The sequence below is a fragment of the Nerophis lumbriciformis genome, linkage group LG19, assembly GCF_033978685.3.
Source record: "Nerophis lumbriciformis linkage group LG19, RoL_Nlum_v2.1, whole genome shotgun sequence".
NCBI lineage: Eukaryota > Metazoa > Chordata > Actinopteri > Syngnathiformes > Syngnathidae > Nerophis > Nerophis lumbriciformis.
The window spans coordinates 25733391-25760117 of record NC_084566.2 but is presented as its reverse complement, the minus strand read 5'-3'; the positions used below and the strand labels follow the sequence as shown (position 1 = coordinate 25760117).

Sequence of the window (26727 nt, the reverse complement as noted above, 5' to 3'; positions counted from 1 at the left end):
TTGTCCAAACACACGATCTTTCCTTGCCGTCCACCGTGGTTCCAGTGGAGCCAAGTGCTACATATGCTTCATTATATTCTGGTACAGCAAAAAAAAGCATGTTCCCCGGGGTCACACCTTGGCATCGCACCCCCGCCCACCATTTGAGAAGGACTGGTTGGGGTAAGTTAGCTCTGTTTTGAAATGAATACATATGATGTTTGATCAACATGCAGTCATGTTCCTCTGACACCACTAGAGGGAGACTGTGTTACATCTGTGCACTGTTGCCAGTCCTAAAACGAATCTCCTTCTGATGGCCTATTTTGTCTCAAATTCTAAACACATTAAAAGCTTATTTTCGAGCCGCAATGTTGTTTGTGACTCAGCTCCTTCCTCAGACACACACACACACACACACACACACACACACACACACACACACACACACACACACACACACACACACACACACACACACACACACAAGACAAGGTTACCACAATGGCCTGCGATATTTCTATGATAGGTGTGTTAGCTTGGCACAACATGCACATTCCAAAGTGGGTCCAGATGGAAAAACACAGTATTTGGTTGAGTGCAGATTAACAGGGTTGAAATATGACACACTCAAACACACTCATAAGGAGAAAGTCAAAAGGGTGGGGCAAGTGCAGGCCGTGTGCTTGATCACTAACGAAACAAGACACACACATACACATGCACACACACACACAGACACACAAGTGTAATTCGACAAACTTGTCAAACGAGGACGGCTACATTTCAAAGGGCGGGGTATCCAGGAAAGCAGTTTCTCTAGTGTATACAAACAGGAAGCACGCAGGAAACACAGTAGCGAGCTTCACCGACATTCTTCATGCTTTTATGTCAGGTAAACTGACAAAGTCTAAAAGTGTCTGAGGCATCCTTCATGTCTCCTCACGCTCATCAATGTCTCTCTCCAGCTTTGCAATTGCTCTTAAAGCTTCATGTCCTCTTCACACCAGATATGCTGAGTGCACATATAGAAACTAGTAAAAATCTGTTTGGGTTGGACTCTGTATGACTATTGCACCAGGACTGTTTGCCTACCTAATTATTTGGCTTTATAGCTGCCAGATTCTCACACACATGCACAAAGAGATACATTCAGTCTTGCGTGTCAATGGTGTATTCAAGTGCACCTCGATATCTCTTCTCTCTGTCTTCAATTTTGGCATTGTTCTCCACAAACTAATAGTCAGGCGAGAGCGGTACGACACTTTGATTGCATGAAACAGCAGTACGTACTTGATCCCAGGGATGTCCAGCATGTTGGTCAGGCCAGTCCAGTTAATGTCCAGCAGCTGAAAAACAAAATGTGACACACAATTCTAAAATGTGACCTCTGTTGCATAGGATAGTGTACCTAATGAAGAGGCTGTCTGCAGGGAAACATTATGTAACTAATTATTGCTGCAGACACAGCTTACATTAGGCTGTCATATAGCTAGCGTTAGCATCAGTGCTAGCTGTAGTGGATTAGTCATAATGACAGAAATTAGCATTCCAAAGATTAGCAACGATTGCTGGTCATCAAGAAGGGTGAGAGGATGTGGAAGATAAACAGGAAGTAGCGAGAGAGAACCGAATGATGGTCAGTGCACATTCTTGCACGTTAGCTAAGAGGGCATGCTCCATATGACGTACAGTTTGTGAATGGCTTATTCGGAGGCATCAAGGTTAATGGTGCCTCCATGACACTGTGTTTGAAGGAGGATGCGTGTGTGTAGGTGTGTGTGTGTGTGTGTGCGTTAGCACCACAGAGAAAGACAGTGAGTCTGCAGCTAGGAGATTACGCCTGTCTGCAAAGCTGGAAAAGGTCAGGAGAGAAGATGAACAGTGTCAAATGTTGGAAGTGCGAAGGAAACGTTGGAAAGCATGACGCGTTCTAAATCAGGGGTGTCCAAGGTATGGCCCGGGGGCCATTTGCGGCTTGTAGCTAATTTTTTAACGGCCTGCAGCATAATTGGAATTAAGGAGGAAACAGGTGTAATGCAACCATAAATAGTTGAAATGTTCATGCTGTAAAAAGGGTTACTGATGCTGACACAGGCTGTTTTTCTTCTTTAATAAAATATATTATTGTATTGGTTTTGAAAATGAAAAATATCAAAATGGCCCCCACCTATTTGAATTTTTCAGTATGCAGCATTCAATGGAAATAGTTTGGACACTCCTACTCTAAATCATGACTAAAAAAAAGACAAATTCTACCACGTGCAATTAAAGCAATTAATTAATTCCACAAAGAGGAGGAAGAAGCACCAATAAAAAAAAAAAACACTGCACTGTGTTTAGCTCCGCCCCTTTAGCTTCCCCACTACTATACAGAGAGGATGACGACACACTTCTGTCAGCAAGATACAAACTGGGTAAAGAACACTCACAAAGGAGTCAGAAGGGTGACAAAAAGTGATACATATAATTTATTGTGGTCATCTTTTGGCAATGTAATAAATGTGAAAACAAGCGGCTGTGTCAGCTCTGAATATCCTCAGGACATTTCAAAGACATGTGTGTTTGTTCGGAGACGGGCATTGTCATGAAAGTCATGTCTTCCTTCCGAGCCTTTATCAGTGCAGCCAATCAACTGACGTGAAAGAGCAACTATGTGCAGTATGTGAACCTAACGACACAAACTGGCACAACAACAAAAAACCTTACCATCATTGTAAAATCTGTCTAAATACAGTCCTAGCTGCTCGTCCACTTAATGAGTACATTAAACACAGGTCTTTACTTAGAGCCACATCTAGGGGTGACTGACATAACAGCGATAAAAACTACTTTTGGACAAAATAACTTGACAAAGTAACTTTTGGAATTACTTGCCACCCTCTATCAGAGATTCCAACCGCTTTGCTACCTTTAAATGTCACTTAAAGGAGTGGCGCATGTCCAATCACAATCACAGCCAAGTGAAAACGACAGCAAATATAGGTCATTTAAAATTATGCATCTTAGAACTTCAGTCATTTTAATAAATAATATTATGTTCTATTGTGTGTGTTTTGTAATTTGAGGACCATGTGCAATACAATTTAACAATTTTATTTTACATTTTTATGTAATTTTTCCACTTTTCCGTCTGCCTTATGCATTTTAATTACGATGGTCATTTTATTCCAGATTAATCTAAAGCTGAGGTAATGCAAGCTAGTGTTATATGGCTTTCCATTGTATTGTTACGTATATTTGAGTCTACATATTGTTGTACTGTTTATAACGTTTGATGCCGATGTTTAGTTTTTTGGTTTTTAATAGACTTTATTGTACGTACCATCAACCTGATCGAAATTAGCCTCTGGTTTTACAATCTGGCAGATTTAAATTGTCATGTTTATTAATGTGCATTGTCCCAAGAAACAAATAAAGATAAAGACAAGTGCAAAATAGAAGGAAAGACATTGATTTTGAATTGTAGTGTCGCAAGTGGAACCAAGGACCAGGACGGGTATGTTTCAGGCACTTATCCAAGTAAGCCACATGAAACATTCCTTCAGGAACACATAGAACCAACCTCTCCATTAGAAGGGTGTAACGAGATGCCGACATTGTCGACAAAAATCAACAATAAGATCTGTTATCAAAAATAGTCCATGACATCATTGCTCGTGTTTTTACGGACAGAAACAAACGTGGGAGTCAACGTAAAAACATTGAAAGTATGAGAAAATTTCACTCTAAACACTTCAAAGCAGATCTTGCTTTTCATGGCAGTACGTCTATGATGTGGGAGCATTTTTTAAAGCGAAGCCATTTCAAACCTCTGGAGGATGCGGTCTGTGACTCTCACTTTTTGTGTCTTTTTACGCATTGAAATCAGAAAGGATGCGCATTTCCGGAAATCCCCGCGTCCCCGAGACGCACATTTTTTTTAACCGACCACGCCTTATCTGGGTTAAAACAACAGTTTGCTTGTTTTTTTATTTTTTTTTATTATCGCTCTCCGCCAGTGTTTTGTTTTGTTTATATTTGCCGGTTCAAATTTCCGTCTCCGTTTATTGGGTTTTTATTGGTCGTCTTCAAAGTAATGAACTTTCCAGTACAATTTCTTAAATTTTGATTCTCCAAAAGTTTTATCAATGACAAATACCACCTCAGTTTGCACTTGAACTACTTTACCGCAAGGGGCTGTCAAAAGAAAGACTTCATGGTAAACACTAAGGTGAGTCTAAAGTCAACCTTTTTAACTTCATCCTGTGCCATGCCTCCAGTAAATGAGTAGTTTTAGTCTTTGTGAGTCTATGGAAACTTCACTTTTATCTCCCGCTGGATCGACATCGTTCGAGGATGGAGACAGGCTAGCTGTTAGCTTCAAGCTAACCAGCACCCGACCAGATTCCTCCACCCCAAAAATATACTTTGCAGGTCAACAAAACGTGGCCGACAAGTTAGCAAGTGTCGCTCACATCGCTGACAGTTACGTCATCACCGTCATTGTTTACTGAAGCAGAGATGCTGACATTATGATAAACGCCCATGTGTTGCCAGGCTCTGCTTTATATCGATAGACTTATCAGATTTGATTTTTTATTATCTATAGCAGGGGTTGCAAAAGTGTGGCCTGGGGGCCATTTGCGGCCCGTAGCTAATGTTTTAAAGGCCCACGGCACATTCTAAAAATACTATTAAAATAGACAAAAACATAACAAAAGTGAAATAAAAAAGCTTACAGGTCAAATGTAATTTAGAAAAAGTTGAATGTTGACTAATAAAACAATCTGTTTTTTTTCTTTAAAACTGTCATTGCTCAAAACATAATATTGAATCAAAATCAATGTTTTTATGAATTATTAGAATTGACGGATAGATCTGAAGTTGATGTAGACTTTAGAGATTTAAGGGTTAAATAAATAATGTATGTATGCCCTGGCACACAATTATCATAATTCCATGACCGAAGCAAAAACTTTTTACACTTTTATACTGAAATACATACACCTACAACTTATTAAATAAAAATATAGAAAAAAATAACAGCAGCAGTAAAGTTTAGATCCATGAAGGAAAGAAGAAAGTGAATGAATGTTTATAACTGAATACATGTACTGTACATATGCATAAACATTCGTTTATGACAATCTTTTTCCAAAACACAATATTGAATGTGAGATCATATAACAGGATAATGCATACATTTATCATTTGTTTTCAAAACGGTTACAAAAAAGTGGGATCCCAACAATGTACCGTGGGACTCCATTTTTATGACTTGATGGGGTCCCTGGAACCCCATTGTGAAAATTCCTAGCGCCAACACTGTATATACCTGTGTGCATCTTTCTAAACACATCATCATCACCAGAAAAAAATTTTTTTTGATAGATAGCTTTAGTGTTGTTTTGTTTGTCTTTAGTGCTGCTATTTTGACTGTCCTCTGTTTACATACAAAATTATATTTAGTTTTTTATCGAAACCTGTCCTTGCTTTAAAATGGACAAACGTTTAATCAGAGTTATTTGTGTAACAGTCTAATAAGCAGTACAATTACAGTATAAATAAATAATTCTGTATTAATTTGTGTTCTTTTTTTTTTAAGTTAGCACCAATGTTCCCTCTAATTTTTCATGTGTGTGAGCAAACGCACAAACTCCCTGAGCATTCAGTGGAGCACATGTGAGCAACGTCAGACGTGCACACTGTGGCCACACCAGCGTCACACCTGTCCCAAACCTGACATCATAAAAATGTTAATGTTTTATTAAAATAATTTTCTGATATAAGTGATTTTGCCCTCTTACAATGACAATAACAAAAAAAACATGTTTTTCATGACCTATGTGCTAGTATTGTATGTCTGGCTGGGGGGTCCTGCCTTTAAAAGAAATGTTACCCCTTTCAGAGATTACATTTAGTTCCTGTAACTTTCTGTCTGTAAAATACATCTTTTTATTAGCATTTATGAAATCTAGTGACAGTATTTCATGAATAATATCCTTAGATTAACATTCTTAATAAATGGCAGTAAAATAAGCACACATCTGATTGTGGAGTCAGAGTGTTACAATCTGGCATTTACACATTGTGTGGCGTTGGGGTTGTCCGACTTTTTGTGTGGCCATAAACGCAGCACTGGCTAAGTGCCATGAGTGCTTGTGTTAGTGCAGGTGAGACAGAGCGAGCGGCTTCTGTTGAAACGACGGATGATAACGTTGGTTTAAGCCTGGTTTGTATGCCAGAAAATTACCAGTTTTTATAGATAAAAGTTTTTTTTACTCATGTTTTTGGTGTGGTTACAAACAGTTTTGCTCAATAAAGTGATTGATGGAATTCCTGTCCGTAAAGTGTCTCGACAGAGATAATTGAACTGTGTTGACAAAGATTGGTTTATTCATTGGGGCCACTCTTGTTGTCACCTGTCTCTCACAGAGTTGCATTGCAAAATCATACAGAGTAAATTCTAATGTGTTTATTTCGTTTAGAGTTCAGATGGGATTTTTGATTTCTTGCGCGACATTAATTTGCTGTGCGCAGAGGATGCGTGAGCAGTGCGCAATTGTGCAGGCACGCACCATAGAGGGAACGTTGGTTAGCACATACCTAAAAATATCTCAATCTGAATTTAAAATCCAAAGACTGAATTAGAGCCACTGAATAGGTGTGCACTTCATATTGCGATTAGTTGACTAATTGTTAAGATGGACGAATTGACTACACAAATAGTCGTTGGTTGGATGCTGAGTTCTGACTATTCAGTCACCCTAAAACCTTTCAAACTCACGCTTGGCAGATAACTAGCTAATGATAATGCTAGCATGCGGCACACGAAAATGCCTTGTCACATAAATGTTGTGATTATTGTGTCTGTGACTTAACAATTGGCCCCTCTGAAATCAGTATCTTTGTAAACGCAACAGCTTCGAGAGAGCACAGTACTGTGTGGCGATCATCCAAAGAGAGCACAGTCTAACAACTACATACTTAGTTGATTCTGATTCTGAATAGTTCAAGTGTTGATATATATTTAGCGAGCTATGCGAGTTCTAGCTTGTGACTGACTTCCTGTTCAAACTTGAGCTTTGCGTTCAAGTCCCAACTCAACGATTTCATATCCTTGTGTGCAATTTTCAGATCTTCAATTGCTCACGCTGGGTAACAATATCGAGGCCGGCATCTGGAGGAAGCTCAGGAAGGAAGACGGCAGTCGGGGTAGAAGAAATGTGCTGCCAGCCGAGAGAGGCTCGCCTTGCACGAGAAGGAGAAGAAGAAGAAAAGATGGACTTTCTGTGTTGTTACTCACCGGCTTCTTGAGGAAAAAGACAGACAGCGCACCGATGAGAGGCATGTCACCCAGGAGAGGCTCCATCACCACTCTCATTACTCCATGCAGCTACACAATAAGCAAGAAAACAACTCAGTTATTTGCAAGCTTTTTTTTTTTAATTTAATCACTTTTTTCCCCCACAACCAAAATAAAGACTCAAAACTGAATGCTAAGTATTTGAACACAAAGCAAGTTACTGGAATCACCGACGAGATAATCTGCTTGCTTTGTGCACACTCGGATGTGTCCCGCGCGTCACAACCAGAGCAAATAGCATGACAGCAAAACCACCTACCCGCTAGCACGTCAGCCCTCTGTTACGTCGCATCAGCACAGACAACGCAGCATCAGATTTGTCGGGGTGCAGTGCGACGCGGAGCACGACAGCTCGTAGCCAATGAAAGTGTTTGTCCGACTGAAACAAACTTTCTTTACACTAATCTCTGAACAGCAAACAGCGCCTGCAGCCTGGCTCGATAACGACTCTTTTATCAGGCCTGTGTAAACATCGCAGAGGTCGGGGGCCATTGCGTTTGTAATAAAGACTGAAATGCTTTTAAATCCTTTGTGGGCCAAGAGTAACATGACATAGGGCCTGATCACCTAAGATCCAAACACCACACGCTAAACAGCGTGTGCCAACTACTGTATAAAACTGTGTGTACTATTAGTGGGCATGTTGCGTGTGATCCACTAAGACTGCGTGTACAATTGAAAATGGTGCACACCGCCTTATTTAAATAAAGTTTTTGTGTTTACTACGAGGCTTTCACCATGAAAACACTTATTTATTGCACATTCATGTTATCATTCTCCTACCTGTGGCGCTTAGCTATGTTTTGAAACATGCAGAAGAGATCTACCACTTTTTTTCTGGACATTTTAGATGCAGTCCTGCAGTGCATCTACAATGTAACTCGCGCTCAAGGTGTGCCTATGGCAGAGGTTGGCACTAATTGCAAGCATGCGCTCCAGACGCAAGAAAATGCATATTCCAAGAAGGTTTTTTTATATACAGTGTACAGTGGAACTTCTAATTACAAACCCCTCTATTTCTCGTAGTACTATTAGTAGCCCATAGTCGGACATTTTCACATTTAACAAGCGGAACGGTATTGGCTGTTTCGCAAAAGCTGTCACACGGACTCTTCAAAGTAAAACTAATCAATCAATCAATCAATGTCTATTTATATAGCCCTAAATCACAAATGTCTCAAAGGGCTGCACAAGCCACAACGACATCCTCGATTCAGAGCCCACATAAGGGAAAGGAAAAACTCACAACCCAGTGGGATGTCGATGTGAATGACTATGAGAAACCTTGGAGAGGACCGCAGATGTGGGTAACCCCCCCCTCTAGGGAGACCGAATGCAATGGACGTCGAGTGGGTCTACCATAATACGAGGCGTTCCTAGGCCAGCTGGGAGACATAGTCTCCCCAATGTGTCCTGGGCCTTCCCGCATGTCCTCTTACCGTGCCCTAAACACCTCCCAAGGGAGGCATAATAGCCAGATGCACATACCACCTCGTCTGGCTCCTCTCGATGTGGAGGAGCAGTGACTTTACTCTGAGCTCCTCCCCAATGACAGAGCTTCTCACCCTATCTCTAAGGGAGAGCCCCGCCACCCGACGGAGGAAACTCATTCCAGCCGCTTGTACCCGTGATCTTGTCCTTTCGGTTATAACTCAAAAGCACATGACCATAGGTGAGAATGGGAACGTAGATCGACCGTAAAACGTATAGCTTTGCCTTCCAGCTCAACTCCTTTGGCGATCGATAAAGATATTCACCAAGTGGGACTTCCGTTTAAGAGTTAAGGGTTAACACTGCTAACAACAACAGGCGGCTATCTTGGTGTTACTGTATCTTCACCGTGACGATCAAGTTAACCAACTTTTGGCAGAAAACCTTTTTGATGCACTTCATTTTCGACTCTTGTGTCACAATTAACACATGTCCACATTAGTGAGCATTGGACGTGAGCATGGTCAAAAGACTTGGACCAGTCTTGGTTTAAGTTGGAGCGCCATTACTGCTAACAAGAAAGCTATCAGCTATTAGCAATGCTAAGTGGCGATGAACTCGTCAAGATGTACTTCATCTTCGACATCAATAACACAGCTTCGACGGGATCAATGTGCAATGACAACGCAGACACGCGATGTTAACAACACAGTATGCTAACAACACAGCTAATGATCATAGCAGCGACTGTCAAGTTCACCAGGTTTTGGTAGAACAACACGCACCCATGGTTTCAGCACATGGAAGCCCAGTTCTAATTTAGAGGAATTACCCAGGTTGTGACAAAGTATTTCCAGGTAGTGGCCGTGTTGTAGTGGTCGGGTGATAGCCATAGCAATGATGTTTGTAGGATCCTCCGGGCTACCGGTGAGTACTGTAATTTACAGTAGAACACACTCAAGACTACTATACTAGTTGTGATGAATGTAAAGGTGACTATGGGTGTTATTTCATGATTAGAGGGCTCTAATAATGTTAAAAATATTTGATTTATTAATAATATTTCTACTTCGCAGGAATTAGTTTACCATGGTCAGGCCTGGAACCAATTGGCTGCCATAAACGACGGATGACTCTATAGCAGAACTTGTGGATGGAATAACATGTTACAACACATCATTTTGCTGCCATTACAACACACACCCGCACGCGCACACATACACGCGCACACACTGGTACCTGAATGCTCTTGATTCCAGCTCTGCAGTAGAACTTCTTAATGTCGACGTCGATCTCCGTGTTCCCCACAAAACTGCAAAGACACCACAGCTGATTGAAATAGACATACAACACAAACAGCGTAGACAACATGGCCAGTGTGATATGAGAAAGGCTAAAGAGCTGTAGAAGATGGCGCAGCGTACCTGATCTGCAGGTCCATGATGACCTGCCTCTTGTCCACATTCTCCGTGTAAACCTTTACACCGTTGACTCTCAGAGGCTGCAATGCCATCAAGTAGACAACATTAGGACGCTCGAATAACAAGTTCAGTTCAAAGCAAAACTAGAAGATGATGATTAAAGTAACGAAGAAGCAAACAGGACGTAATCGTGTGACAGGTCACCTTATCGCCCATGTCAATCTTGGAAAAGCAGAAAGTGCTGAGGTGAGGGTTGGCGCCTTTCACAGCTGGCTCGATGGTGTCTCGGAACAACTTATCCACAAACTGACAGATGAACGGCCACATCTGCTTCACCGTCTATCAGAAGACACATTTCATCATGACTCACGCCATGCTCACCATTCTTCTGTTCTTGCGTGTGTGAGTGTAAATGGGTTATACTTGTATAGCGCTTTTCTAGCTTCAAGGTACTCAAAGCGCTTTGACACTATTTCCACATTCACCCATTCACACACACATTCACACACTGATGGCAGGAGCTGCCATGCAAGGCCCTAACCACAACCCACCAGGAGCAAGGGTGAAGTGTCTTGCTCAAGGACACAACGGATGTGACGAAGTTGGTATAAGGTGGGGGTTTAAACCAGGAACCCTCAGGTTGCTGGCACGGCCACTCTCCCAAGCGCGCCACGTGTGTGCGTGTGTTAGCTTTAACTTGCTAGCATTTGCTCAAGCAGACAAGAAGTAAAAGTCCCAAGAAGAAGAAAAACACAAGTGATAAGCCATCCAACAAAGCTTCTGATCTGCTTTCCATGGAAGTCCACTGCTCCTCATCTTATTTCTCTTCCGGGGTCAGGAAACGTCTCCTTCCCTCCTGGGTGCTGGTATCACTCGTGCAGCAGCGCTCCAGATTCTGATCTTATTTATAAAACCTGCATGTGTGTGTGCGGGTGAGTACCTTATTCAGCCACTCCACTCTTTCCACATCTGGATAATGGACCTGATTTAGGACACACAGAGGCAGATAGAGGAACAAAGTTAATTAGAACTCCAGCATCACCATACAGTAAGCGTCCTCACTTGACAGCAAGGTTTACATTCTATGCTAATAATTAAAAGTGTAACAATACACCATTGACACGGTTTAATTTATTTCGGGTCGAAGAAAGGAACAGGAAACTGCTGGCAGCTAATTCTCCAATAAAAAAGCGTACATAAAACTTGAAGGATGTGTGGGCCACTTTGATACATGTTGTGCATTAAAGACATAAAAGAGATCCATCTTTCCATTTTCTTATGTTTAACCGGGTTTGGGTCCTGAGGGCAGCAATCTCTGTAGAGAAGCCCAGATTTCGAAATCTCTGGTTATAGGGCTGTTGCTATTAGTTATTTTAGTAATCGAGTAATGTATTGATTACATTGTTCGATTAATCGGATAAAACACACATTACAGCCTAAAAGATTTGTCTGCTTGCCATAGCCTCTATTCTTTGTTTCTAATAAATGCACATAATCAACATTGGAATTGCAATTTTAACATGTGTGCATCAAATAATAAAAATAATAAATGAAACATTTCTGCCGTTTGCTGCCACACAAATCCCGGCACCCACAGACCACTGCTCCCATGTGGAGCAGCCGTGTGGGAAGCATGTCCGCACATTCAAAATTCCAGGGGTCTGGATTTGATCAATTTAGTAATACTCAATAAATAAATTAATCGAAGCAGCCCTATTTGGCTACGCACGTCACTCTCCACCAGAGGAGACAGATGTGTTCCTTCCGGCTAAGCATGCTCAAAACACGTCACAGTATTATTGAGAAGACTTTGAAACCAAAATATTGTGGTATTAACAATAAATAAATAAATACCATCCATCCATCTTTCCTGGTTCATGGCTGAGACCACTGATCTGGGATTAAAAAGGTTGGCAACCACTGGACTCGATTCCCTACAGAGGAAACTCATTCTGGTCGCCATGTGCCATCTTGCTCTTTTAGTCATTACCCAAAGCTCATAGGTGAGGTTGGGAACGTAGACTGACAGCTAAACGAGAGCTTTGCCATTTGGCTCAGCACTCTCTTCACGACGACGGTCCAGCACAGCGTCTGCATTAATGCGGTCGGTGCCTGTCGATCTCGTGCTCCTTGCCTTCCCTCACTCATGAACAAGATGCGGCGATACTTGAACTCCTCCACCTGGGGTAAGACCTCGTTCCCAACCCAAAAATGGCAATGTAACATTTTCTGGTTTAGAACTATGGCATCCCATTTGGAGGTGCTGAGTTTCATCCCGGATGCTTTGCACTCAGTTGTTAATGGCCTCAGTACCAGTAAACACTGGAGGTCACAGCTTGATGAGGCCATATCAGGACCACATTACACCACCAACTAAGGTCCCAAACTGGACACTCTTAATGCCTTTGATACACCTAGAAATAGAAAAATAGTGAACAGAACCGATGACAAGGTGCATCCTTGGCGTAGGACAGTGTTCTAGCAGTCTATGTTACCTGGTTGGTGGTTGTTGGTTGTTTCCATGAACATTGATCATGTGTTATTGTCATCAAATTGAATTGTATCATTTGAACACAGTATTTAAAATTTTAAAGCAACAAGCCTTCACTAACCACGTTAAACCCAGATTCCGATCTAACAAAGGTCTTAACTCATTCTCTTAATATGCCACATCAATGTGGAATGCGCTCCCAACAGGTGTAAAAGAAAGGATATCTCTATCCTCCTTCAAAACCGCAATAAAAGTACACCTCCAGGCAACTTCAACCCTAAACTAACACCCTCCCCGGATTGTAAATTATCAAATGTAAATAATCAAATGTAGATACTTTTTCTTATGCTTTCTGATCTCTCTTTCTCTCTCTCTCTATGTCCACTACTTGCTGTACATATCCTACCAAGTCAGACCTACACTGTTCAATGTTCTCAATTGTTGATGACTGAAGTGATGATAACAACCAAACCTAACCCACCCTCCACATCCCACACCCCGGATTGTAAATAATGTAAATAATTAAATGTATATACTCTGATGATCATCTTGTGTGATGATTGCATTATGATGATAGTATATATCTGTATCATGAATCAATTTAAGTGGACCCCGACAAACAAGTTGAAAAACGTATCCGGGTGTTACCATTTAGTGGTCAATTGTACGGAATATGTACTTCACTGTGCAATCTACTAATAAAAGTTTCAGTCAATCAATCAATCAATCAATCAATCAATCAATCAACCAATCAATCAATCAGTGAACAGGCCACAAGTGGACAAGTTCCTACACACCCTCCAGTACCCTTGCAAGGGTGTAGCCTAGATCTGGTCCAGTATTCCATGCCTGGGACAAAAACCACACTGCACCTCCTGAAGCCGAGGTTGGACTACGATCGTACTTGTACCTTTCGCTCCAGCACCCTGGAAAACACTTTCCCCAAGGAGGCTGAGGAGTATGATCCCTCTCTAATTGGAACACATTGTCCGTCACCCTTCTTAAAAACAAGGACCTTCCTAGTCTGCCAATTCAGAGGATACCAACTTCCAAGTAATGTTGAAAAGACGTGCCAGCCAAGACAACATTCAAAAACAATCCAGTGTAGGCTGTTATTGTTAATTTATTTATTATTATTGTTGATTGTTAATAGCTCCCGCTTGTAGTCCCGTTCTCCATCTCTACTGAACAATGGTTGCACAATGCTTTCACCTTATCTACTTTTTTTGTCCACTTACATATACAAGCATTTCCAAACAAGAGACTTTAACCACGGAAAAGGGTTTTCAAGCTCAGAAGTAGGGCTGGCCGATATATCGAATATACTCGATATATTGCGGTAGAAAATTACTATTTTGTGAGTATTCAAGTATACGTTCTCATGCAGTTGCTTTTGGCTGCGGGCATTACACTACAGGCTTTTCTCACTCTTTCTTGTCTCTCCTTACAGAGACGTGAAACAAGTGCACCTTGTTACTACATACGTCACATACTGTCGCGCGTGCAACGTCATACGCCCTCGCCGAGCAGAGAGGTAGCGGCATGGGCAAAGTTAGCTGTGGCAGGTGGTGCAAGCGGAGCGGTGCGAGTGGTAATACGAGAAAAAGAAGGTGCAAATCTGGTAAATGGTGGAAGAATAATTAATTCCCAAGAAAAACAGCACGGGGTCCATCGTCTGGCGATGGTTTGGCTTCAAGCGGAAAGATGTTGAACAGACAACCGTAATATGTTAAGTATGTGGCAAAAGCGTTGCAAACAAAAAATGTATCAGCACTACTAATTTGTACCATCATTTGAAAAGTCACCCGCTAGAGAATGAAGAGTGCTTGAAACTCCGCATGTCAACATCTCAGCCGGTGCCACACCCACAAAATGCCGAAGCAACCAGCACTGACCCAATTGAGCCTGGCATCTTACATTTCCAGATCAACACTGTATGAAAAAAATAGTCCAAAACAGAAGGAGATAACGTCCGCAGTAACCTACCACAAAGCGAAGGACATACACAATTTGATTTCCTATTATGCAGCTAATTTTCATTTTACAGTTTTTGAAATATCTTGTGTGACAAAAAAAACACAATAGTGCACTTTATTTGTTTTAAAATATTGTAGTGGCGTTCTGTACAAAATGTGCACTTTAATTTAGTGTTGTTTTGATATGTCATCTTAGTGACAGCATGCACAAAAGTGCACTAATAGCTTGTTTTAAAATGTCTGACAATCTTGCACTTTCTGTTTTGAAATTAAATTAATGTTTTTGCCACTGCTTAATAACTGTTTAATAAATACAGTTTTGGTACATTGACTTAGTTGTGACTTCCCTCTCTGCATGAAAGTTTAAAGTTAGCATATATTAATACAGTATGAAGAAGAATGTTTTAATGTAGATACATAGAATCATCATCCTGGTGTGATTAGATGCATCAAGTGTTAATTCAAGGCTCAGGCAAAATATCGAGATATATATCGTGTATCGTGACATGGCCTAAAAATATTGAGATATTAATAAAAGGCCATATCGCCCAGCCCTATTCTGAAGCCTCCTTGACACCATCTATGACTCACCCAACCAAAGGCTGAACTGCACTGTTTTCATCTGCCGAAAGTTCTGGTTCCACGTCGAATAGCTTGCCTTTTCGCCTGCTTTTACGCACATTACCTAGGCTTGTGGAAGTGCATCGCAATTTGTACGCAGTCATACCAAACCAAAGGCTCTGTACCAAAAAATCTGAATTAAAATTAATGTACCGTTGCACCTAAAACTGTGTGGATTCATTAAATTGATTAATTTGATTAGAAAAAAGCTTTGATTCATATGTTGCTTCAAATAAATAAACAAAAAAAGCATTGACTGCCCAGAACTTTAAATATGCAGACATGGTTTCTGCATGGCCGCTGCAATAGAGCGTAAATGAGAGCAGTAATGTGTGGGTGTCGTGATCTGTGTGGCAGCAAAGAATATTTCGGGTTTTTCCCTTTAATGCGCACATGTTAAAAGTGCAATTTTGTTGATGATGTGCATCTATTAAATAAAAACAATGAAGGTTATGGAATGCAGAAAAAAAAAACGTTTTCTAATATTTTCCCTAAAATTCGTATTGAGGATAGAAAGTGTGTTTTATCAAATACTTGATTAATTGAACAAACTATCTATCCATCCATCTTCTTCCGCTTATCCGAGGTCGGGTCGCGGGGGCAGCAGCCTAAGCAGGGAAGCCCAGACTTCCCTCTCCCCAGCCACTTCGACCAGCTCTTCCTGTGGGACCCCGAGGCGTTCCCAGGCCAGCCGGGAGACATAGTCTTCCCAACGTGTTACACCGCTGCCTTTTACATTTGTATGACACTTAAGAATGTGAATATTGCCAATAGAGGTTAATCAGCATCCTGGAACAGATAGTGTTCCACCTTTGAAATTCTACCTTACTTGTGTCTGTCTCTCTCCTACACACACACACACACACACACACACACACACACACACACACACACACACACACACACAAGTATCTTTAATAGACGTGCAAGGTCACACAGAGAGGGACAAATGACATCATCCATACGTGCGCCGGTCTGCGTGTAAACAAACAAGCTTACGTCAACGCCATACACTGTTTTTCTTGGACTCAACATTCTGTTGGCTATTTTTATGACTACAAGGCAGCGCTCGGCTGATGTTTATGTTGACGCATGTTTGCGTAATGCTGGTGCAGAGGTGTGTTAGGACATAAACAAAGGATTGGTCTGATATTAGCACAGCTTCTCTGGTCTAAACATAGCATGTAAACATTAATAATGTTTTTATTTCCGGTAATGTATGCACGCCAATGTGGCTCAGTGAGGGCGGTCGAAAAGACAAGAGTACTTTTGGAAAGTGAAGAAACTGGACACCAGGATGAGGAGACGACCAGCGTGGCAGAGAGAAAGGATGCAAAGAGAGAGAGACAGCACCTTGCATCGCTTTCATTATTGTGTTGACATTGCGCTGTCATGTGATAACCGAGCTCTGTTTTGGTACATTTACTGGCAACTTAATTAGGCACACTTGACCTAACTCCCAAGTTGAAACTAATGTGTGATGATGTTAGTCCCGTGTTTAAAAAGTTGGTCACTTTTGCTGGCAGCTGAAAGAGAATCTAAAGTAAATCCTCTTAGTGTCTCTCTCTGATTCAAAGCTGCTTTCCCTGCACAATTTGAATGTATTTGAATGTAAAATCTCTCTTGTCAGCGTGGATGTCAAACTGAATGTAACACTTCAGTGCGTGTGTTTGCGCGTGTGTGTAGGTTTCATATAAAAATCTTAAATAGGACTTTAAACGTATCAAGAGTTAGTTCCCTAAAAGCAGAGCGGCCCACAGCCTCCATGTTCCTCTGCATAGTCCCCATTCTTGACTACCGAGGGCGGCCCCGCCCTTGAGCACATCAAATGAGCAGCGAGTCTCCGCCCACACCACATACCATGTCATTTGACACGGTATGTGCAATCAGCTGACATGTGCTCCACGAGCGTGGTATGAAGCCCTGAACACACTTTGGCATGAGCCCTCATAAATTGTTCTTCTTCTGTTTTAGGCGTATTGTCATACACTCTTTTATACATTCATTGCACAAGATGTGACTGGACTGACTGGGTGTGAGGGAAGCAAACCTGGGACCTGTGTGACGATACAATCCATGCTTAATCCAGTATTATGCACATCCATATTGATGAGAATGACGTCACATTGCGTCCTTACCAAACTGGCTGACCACATTGATCATCTTGGTTTGACCTCAGAGACTGAACATGTCAGCAGGTGAACTTTGACCCCTGAGTGGCATGCATTATCATCTTCACCTTTAACACGCTTGACCTGCCACCACCGTGTCAGCTTTCTCTCTGATGTCACACAGATAAACATGTCCACATGAGCACGTTGGCGACGTCATCATAGAACAAGTTACACAACAAACGTACTCTTACGGCGTCATCACACTGCTTCAGGGATTCATCAAACCCTCATCTTCCTCTTCCACAACACGACTGCACATCCATCCCCGCCAGACATGCATCATTCATTAAGAGGCTGCAGGCACAAATCTCTGGCAATCCAAGATGGCTGCTCAGCTCAAAGAAACTGATACTGTTTAGAAATTGGTGCAGTTGTGTTCTTACAGTTAGTGTTTTGAGTACATACAGTGTTCCCCACAGGACATCAATCTATTTGTGGCTGCAGTGTATTAGATTTGCGTAATCGGCCGTGCGCATGTCATTTTTATGGAAGTACTGGGGAAAAAAAGGAAGAAAAATATTTTGTTTTTTTACGGCATTGCAAATTGACGCTGCTTTAAAACGTACTTGAATTGACGTAAGTTTAGCTGGCTGACTTTGGCTGAAATGATAGTTAAAGTTATTTTTCACACAACTTTGTCTCACTCTTGTTAGCTATAGCTAGCAAGGTAGAAGCTAACACTCTTAACATCCTCCCTCCAGATGTCATGTCTCCGCTTTAAATGCTCGCGTATCACAAATGTACCGCCATAAAAACAAGGTCCGCTTTGCAAACTGAGCAAGGAATTCATGTTTTTAACAAGAATAAAATGAAATATCCTCACACTCACACATGTTATCACTGGCGATGTTTTGTTTTTGCGAGTGACCCACTTCCGGTCGGAAAAACACGAGTGATGACGTCACGACTATTGTCGACGTCAAATTTCATTGTCGACAATGTCGACTAATCTATACAGCCCTACTTATAATGCCATCTACTGCATGGAATTATAACAACAATCTACAGTCACAGACAGTCCCATTATAATGTGTTTCTGAGCAAAGGTGAGCAGGTAGTTCTACAAACCCTGTTTCCATATGAGTTGGGAAATTGTGTTAGATGTAAATAAAAACAGAATACAATGATTTGCAAATCATTTTCAACCCATATTCAGTTGAATATGCTACAAAGACAACATATTTGATGTTCAAAATGAAAAACTTATTTTTTTTGCAAATAATCATTAACTTTAGAATTTGATGCCAGCAACACGTGACAAAGAAGTTGGGAAAGGTGGTAATAAATGCTGATAAAGTTGAGGAATGCTCATCAAACACTTATTTGGAACATCCCACAGGTGTGCAGGCAAATTGGGAACCGGTGGGTGCCATGATTGGGTATAAAAGTAGATTCCATGAAATGCTCAGTCATTCACAAACAAGGATGGGGCGAGGGTCACCACTTTGTCAACAAATGCGTGAGCAAATTGTTGAACAATTTAAGAAAAACCTTTCTCAACCAGCTATTGCAATGAATTTAGGGATTTCACCATCTACGGTCCGTAATATCATCAAAGGGTTCAGAGAATCTGGAGAAATCACTGCACGTAAGCAGCTAAGCCTGTGACCTTCGATCCCTCAGGCTGTACTGCATCAACAAGCGACATCGGTGTGTAAAGGATATCGCCTCATGGGCTCAGGAACACTTCAGAAACCCACTGTCAGTAACTACAGTTGGTCACTACATCTGTAAGTGCAAGTTAAATCTCTCCTATGCAAGGCGAAACCCATTTATCAACAACACCCAGAAACACCGTCGGCTTCGCTGGGCCTGAGCTCATCTAAGATGGACTGATACAAAGTGGAAAAGTGTTCTGTGGTCTGACGAGTCCACATTTCAAATTGTTTTTGGAAACTGTTGACGTCGTGTCCTCCGTAACAAAGAGGAAAAGAACCATCCGGATTGTTATAGGCGCAAAGTTGAAAAGCCAGCATCTGTGATGGTATGGGGGTGTATTAGTGCCCAAGACATGGGTAACTTACACATCTGTGAAGGCGCCATTAATGCTGAAAGGTACATACAGGTTTTGGAGCAACATATGTTGCCATCCAAGCAATGTTACTATGGACGCCCCTGCTTATTTCAGCAAGACAATGCCAAGCCACGTGTTACATCAACGTGGCTTCATAGTAAAAGAGTGCGGGTACTAGACTGGCCTGCCTGTAGTCCAGACCTGTCTCCCATTGAAAATGTGTGGCGCATTATGAAGCCTAAAATACTACAACGGAGACCCCCGGACTGTTGAACAACTTAAGCTGTACATCAAGCAAGAATGGGAAAGAATTCCACCTGAGAAGCTTAAAAAAATGTGTCTCCTCAGTTCCCAAACGTTTACAGAGTGTTGTTAAAAGGAAAGGCCATGTAACACAGTGGTGAATATGCCCTTTCCCAACTACTTTGGCATGTGTTGCAGCCATGAAATTCTAAGTTAATTATTATTTGCAAAAAAAATAATGTCTATGAGTTTGAACATCAAATATGTTGTCTTTGTAGTGCATTCAACTGAATATGGGTTGAAAAGGATTTGCAAATCATTGTATTCCGTTTATATTTACATCTAACACAATTTCCCAACTCATATGGAAACAGGGTTTGTAAATGCATTCACGGCAAACTACCACAAATAAATGACTGTATGGGAAACACTGACATAAGTGTGTTCACACTGAAGTACTGCCAAACACAGCTGACTGTCAGTACAGAAAATGTTGTACTCAACACACTCAGAATGGTACAGTGTGCAGCAATGGACACTTTACCACTCTCAAAAGTTGCCATCTTGGTATGTAACGGATGGGGAGGGACTAACTTGAGTGGCTGAAATTTACCATTAAAAAGGAGAAAAGAAGAATCGGGTAACTGTCGCATTTAGGAACTATACAGTGTTAATTTTGACAGCAGTTTTTAATTTATTTTTAATTATAGTCTTTTGACAAAAATATTTTACTTTTTGTCTTATTTTAGTCATCCAAATTGATTTTGTTTTAGTCTAGTTTTAGACAACAAAATTACAACATTTTAGTCAGCTAAAATTACAATACATTTAGTGGACTAAAGTATAAAGTGTAAAAGATAAGGCCTTTTAAAATTTATTTGAAAGCACCTTTATTTAAACGACCTGCAAAGCATAACACAAAAAAGTAGCATATCCACGCTTTAGGTATACTGTATATGTATAGAGGGATAACAGACATGATAACATGTATTATTCAAAATTCTTTGCTAAATTTAGGCATAAGGCGGCCCATTAATTTCACAGACGCATCACAATGTTTGCTATTTCCTTCAACAACACTACTAATCATGGCAGACTTCATGAGAGCCAACGACTAATTTAAGACAAATGAGGATCCAAAACCTTTTAGTTTTGATCCTGAATATAAGAATGATCTGCAAGTTTTAGAAACCGAGTGCTAATCAGATTCAGCAAGTAGCGTTATTGCTAAGTGCTAAACAAGAAATACAAACTACGAACATAATAAAATAATCACTTACTGTACAATGTCTGCCTTCACTGGAATGCCGACTGATGGAATGTTTGTATCTTAATGTTTAAATGAAGAATTCATCATAATCCTCACGCAGGTAAAAAAAACCAACATAAAAACAATTTTAAAAAGTTGGGCGCAAACGAGCATCTTTCCATGTCTCTCTCGTGATCTCCGGGTCTAAGTTTAGTTGTAGTCATAAAACAACTTATCGGTTTATGGCCACAACCTTCTACTATACAAGTGAGAAGTATGATTTATAATCTAGAATTAACTTTTAGCAACTTAGGGGCAATGCAGCAGCTCACCGGTTCAGTATGTCCATAGCTGCATAAGCTGGTTTTACCGCTCTGTGACCACGGCGTCAATAAAAGTAGTTCCTCCGCGTTAGCACTTATAATAACAATATCCCTAGTACTTGGATAATGGTAAACCTATGACCTTTCTTTTAATATCTCAGTTTAAGAATTTTAAATTTGCAGTGATCAGGTGTGTTTGGTTTCTAAACAACGTACTACTGGTACCAATTCAGGACAGAAAATCAGTTTTAGAGAGAATATTGTGTTAGTCAATGCTGACATTGTAAACTAGGTTGGTAGCGGACATTCGGTTCATAAGAATTCAGTGATAAGGCTGAGACACACTTAGCCCTTTAATTGACAGTTGATTATTCCACAGTATAGCCAGACTCCCATTTGAAATTGAACAGGATAGCGGATGCCGAAAGAAAGATTTCTCTCGATGAGTTCACGTCCATAAGAGCCTGATTTTTAGCGTTTGTATCGTGCGAGAGTGACATTAAAGAGTGGATCTTCTTTTACGTTTTCTTGGAAGAAAGTTATAAGAGGTCAGGAGAGATGAGGCGGACTCACCCATGGTGGCAGGTCAGTGGTAGGCAAACTCTTCTTGACGACTACATCCTCATGTTCCAGAAATGCTAATGCCTTGTTGATCCGGTAGTCCTTGCTGCCGTATGCTTTCCGCCAGTAGAACAAGGCGGCCAGTCCAATCAGCACCCAACTAAAGCTGAACTCAAAGTAGCCCAGGATGTAGATGGGCAAGATGACAGCGAACGTCTTCCCGAATTTCAGCCACATCTGGGTGACTTCTGTTAGGGAAGACTGAGGCTCGCTGGCCGGCTCCTCCAAGGCTGAGGGCGGACCCAGTGTGGAGCTGGCCGGGCCGGTGGGGGCTGAGACGGGTCCGTTTGCCGTGGCAACCGGTCGGCCTGAGCCATCCATCCTGGAGCCAAAACTGTTACTCATTTCCCCTCTGCAAAAACAATACCAGGCATTTACTACAAACCTTACGAGACACAGAACAAATATATAATTTTTAAAACTACTAGGGTGTGCTGTCAGCACTAGATGACTATCCTGCTGAAATATTTCATCTGATACAGTGGAGTTGTACAAGCACAATAAAAATGGACGTTAAATGAATGACTGACTGATAGAATCACAGTGAACCTTGTTATTTCTGTGAAGGCATTTTTTTATACATTTTCAGAGTATTATGTTGTGTACCTCATGAAGAGGTGAGTTTCGGTACAAACAATTTTATACTATTGCTATCATTATGACTTTAAAAATGATGCTGTTAATGAAACTGTGCATCCATACACAAGCTTTGGCTCATGTTGTTGATGCCTAATGCTATCATTAGGGCTTAATTGCATTAATAAAAATCTCAAATACCCTTGGACGGTATAGCTCGGTTGGGAGAGTGGCCGTGCCAGCAACTTGAGGGTTCCAGGCTCGATCCCCGCTTCCACCATCCTGCCGTTGTGTCCTTGGGCAAGACACTTTACATACCCACCTGGTTTAAATGTAACTTAGATATTGGGTTTCACTATGTAAAGCGCTTTGAGTCACTATAGAAAATATATATATATATATATATATATATATATATATATATATACATATATATATATAAATCGCTTCATAATACAGACAGCAAAGTGTTCATGTTTGGTGGAAAGAATGTAAGAACATTTAACATATTTCTACTCTGACGTCGTTTTTGTCGCTGCCCTCCTGCATCAACATTCCCAACTATTTGGTCCCTCAAAACCCCCCAAACATTTTTACTACTTTGATAACTTGCTATAGTTATTTAAATGTTCCCACAGTGTGTTTTAAGCCATTGTTGCATCCGGCGACCATCCCAACACACATAAACGTCACTTGTGGCTTGCATTTAACTTTAAAAAGTGAAGTCAACCTTCTTCTGCTCTTTACTGTGGTTGGCAGCGGTGTCATGTCATGATAAAATGTAAGCTTTTGCTGATAACTGGACGTTTGATGTACTTTTGTATTCATGCCGAAATAAAGAACACCGTCTGTTCAATGACGTTGATGGGTCAGCAGCAGTTAAACATGAATTTAACATGTACTTAAATGCACACAAACGTTAAAGTGCAGCTTATTAAAGCAGAGTCCGTTGTGACGTTATCCCCAAAGTGACACGTAGAAGGGCTTCTATGTTGAAGCAAACGGTCAGAAAAAAGAACAAAAATCGACTTAATTCTTCTGCTGTTAAAAAAAAAAAGCTTGTCACACTTACCGCAATCTACATTCGCTATTCTGGGAATAACCAAGTGATATTCAGGACCGAGGAAGTCCGGTGCTCGACATGCCAACCAGCTCAACTCCGACCAGGCTGACTCCTCCTGAGATCATCCAGCTGAGGAGGCGCCTCGGCCCGCCTTAGCCCGCCTCTGTGCACGCAGGAAGCCGTCATCACGCCCATAGGACCGGTGTTGCAAAAGAGCGACCTCTGGTGGCAAGACAAAACCACTGACACTCAGACTGTCGTTAAAAATAAATAGAACTTTAAAAAATAACCATTTTTAATCAAACTATGAAAATATGTCAACAACATAATTGCTTTTTTCACGTTAGTTATATCTTACTTACGATATCAAAGAATATATTAAATGTGGAGTTTAGAATGAATGTTCACTAAAGCAGCGCGAGCTTTTCTCTTCCGCGAGATGGCAGCATTTGGAAGCACAAACTGATAATAGACAAGTAAAACGGGCTACATAAACTCAAATACCTTTTAGTTAACCGTGTATTAGGTCAAACATACAAACAAATAATTGAACAACAGCAAGATTCAACAAGTTAAAGCGAGAAAACGGCTTAAAACAACGTAAATGACTTCAAATGTCGCACTAAATGAACTTTTACAGATGAATCTGCCTAGTAAACACTGCTTCCGGTTGATGTTTTACTTTGAAAGAGCATATGGGACGTGTTCTTGCCCACAAAGAAACTTGACGTTTCTTTGTCGTGTGAGTACATTCACAGTGCGTCGATACAGAACATCTTCCTCCTCATCATCATCATCATCACTTACTGGACCTTCTCTCTCACCTTTGTTTTTGTTTTTTGAAGGATTTATTTAATTTTTATTGCAAGGAATTAAAAGTGTTTCCAATGCATTAACCGAAACTAACAACGTGCAATAACAATGTAAAGAAACATTTACTTTAAAGAGTTTCTCTTGGACTGAAGATACCTGAAGAGCAAAGATGAAAAGCTTGTTTTTACTCCTCTTGCTTTTCTTAACATCTCTCCTAATGGTAAGTTCCAAATAATTTGAGTTTCCACTTCCATTGCCAGAATGATAATATTATGCATCATAATCATGAACCTATAGATAATTTAGTATAAATGAACAATTTCATGGAACCGATATCATTATTGCCTTAAAGTGTACATAATACCATTATTTGCACCAAAACTCACCACATTAGGTATACAATAATCAATAATATTATTTGATAAAATCTAACATCAATAATTCTGCCACCTCAAATGTATTAATGCCCACTCTTAACTGACACTCTCATTCATAATAATGTTTATTTTTGTGTTTGTACAAGTTTCTGTATCACACTAAAATAACATGAGGGTAAGCTGCTACAAAAAAGAATAAGAGAAAAAACCCAACAGATTGTAAGATTAGTGGGCCATTAAGGTCACCGAGTAAAAAAAATGTGAAAAACACAAACAAAGCCTCCTGATGAAAATTAGACCCGCCAAAGGGTCTGTGAGCGTTATGTTTGGGGGTTTTCTGAAGCTGAGAGCTGCTCAACAAAACATGACAATACTCCGATGGCATCAATCATTGTGCTGCACAAATGTGCCTTCACATTCTTCTCACTGAGGATAATGTCTCTGCAAATCACCTATGCCATGCCCTAATGCATGCATGTCATTTGATGGCAATCTATTCCTGTGTGTCACAGCAGCAAGTCAGTCTGCAGCATTAATAACATGTTTTATTTGACTTTTCATCAAATGAGCATAAAGCTCTACAGTACAGTGGAGAAAATAATTATTTGATGCCCTGCTAATTTTGAAGTGCCAAAGAATGTTACATACAGTATAGTGAATTTGGGCATTCCACAACGTTCTTTCTGAAGTCCACCCTACGTTTTTCCAGCAGGACTGTCCAGACTACCTGTTTCCCAAAAAAAAAATACACCTTTTATTTATGTGAAACAATGTTTATACTTTTTTATTCAAACTTGTGGTATCCCCCTAACCCACAGGTGTCAAACTCAAGGCCCGGGGGGCCAAATCTGGCCCCCCACATTATTTTATGTGGTCCGCGAAAGCCTGGAAATAATTTGCGTTAATAAAATGCTTAATCTTTTCTTACTAAATATATTTGTTCTTTCCCTTTTGACATTAAAAATCATATACTGCATGCAATTGCATATCTTTTAAAATTCAATATTATCAAAATCAAAATATTATATTATCATGTATTCCAAAAATATTTTTTGTTAAAATAATGATAAATACTGTACTTAAATATCTACTTGACTTATGATTTCAAAAGAAATTATCAATCAAAATGTAGACTGCAAAATTGACAATAGATTTTACGGTTTAATTCCGCCGACTGAGTTTTTTTTAACCGTAAAATCAACTTTGGTACTGTTTTTTCCATAAACAGTAAGACACTAAAACATTAAAAAACAACAACAAAAATACATTAAAACAAGATTTTACGGTCAAAAAAAAAACCTGGCAGCTCTGTTGCTTGAATTTTACCGCTAAAAACAGTGGTATTGTTTTTCCATACCATTCCATTTATTTAAGCTGTAAAAAAAAAAAAAACACTGCTTTTACTGTAAAATTCTGGTTACTGAGCTGCCAGTTATTGAAGTAAAATAAAAATAAAAATTTGCAGCTTATGCAAAAAAATATATTGTTAATATACATATACATGTATATTCATATAGCGGCCCTTGATGAAAACGAGTTTGACACCCCTATGCAGTGGACATGTTTATCTGTGTGACGTCACAAAAGAGAAAGCTGACATGGTGGTCGGAGGTCAGTGTGTTGGGAAATAAATTGTTCGGTTGTTATTTTTTTTGGTGCCAAATACCAATTTTGACTTAATTAAAACATGCATTTATTAACCTCCCTAACTTAATTTAAACAGGGCCCCTGACACATCATGTGATCTGCCTATGTTCATCATATACAAATGTAGAGTATTTTAATATATGCTATGAAGTTATAGTATTTGATCTTACTAACTTTTTAAGTTCCTCACAAATATATAAGCGCTCCATATATTCATGGAACATTTATTTTAGCAGAAAATTCAGAATGTACAAAAAATGGTTACGCCATCCATCCATCCATTTTCTACCGCTTATTCAGTTTTGGGGTTGCGGGGGGCGCTGGAGCCTATCTCAGCTACAATCGGGCAGAAGATGGGGT

At 40.4% G+C, this 26727-nt stretch overlaps 2 protein-coding genes across 5 annotated transcripts in view; one reads left to right on the top strand and one right to left on the bottom strand.

Annotated features, from left to right (window-relative positions):
• The window catches only part of esyt2a (extended synaptotagmin-like protein 2a), a 40160-nt gene extending 16459 nt beyond the window's left edge, over positions 1 to 23701 (bottom strand). For both annotated transcript variants that reach the window (XM_061979095.1, XM_061979096.1), the window contains exons 1-8: positions 23540 to 23701; positions 21844 to 22243; positions 11120 to 11161; positions 10384 to 10518; positions 10183 to 10259; positions 9998 to 10070; positions 7268 to 7357; positions 1273 to 1328 (exon numbers count right to left, since the gene is read on the bottom strand). In XM_061979095.1, the coding sequence (XP_061835079.1) occupies positions 1273 to 1328; positions 7268 to 7357; positions 9998 to 10070; positions 10183 to 10259; positions 10384 to 10518; positions 11120 to 11161; positions 21844 to 22236 (866 nt within the window). In that variant the 5' untranslated portion in view covers positions 22237 to 22243; positions 23540 to 23701. The remainder of the gene's footprint in view (positions 1 to 1272; positions 1329 to 7267; positions 7358 to 9997; positions 10071 to 10182; positions 10260 to 10383; positions 10519 to 11119; positions 11162 to 21843; positions 22244 to 23539) is intronic.
• A 580-nt stretch (positions 23702 to 24281) lies between these two features.
• vipr2 (vasoactive intestinal peptide receptor 2) overlaps positions 24282 to 26727 on the top strand; it is a 40518-nt gene continuing 38072 nt past the window's right edge. For all 3 annotated transcript variants that reach the window (XM_072915222.1, XM_061979102.1, XM_061979100.1), the window contains exon 1: positions 24282 to 24563. In XM_072915222.1, the coding sequence (XP_072771323.1) occupies positions 24513 to 24563 (51 nt within the window). In that variant the 5' untranslated portion in view covers positions 24282 to 24512. The remainder of the gene's footprint in view (positions 24564 to 26727) is intronic.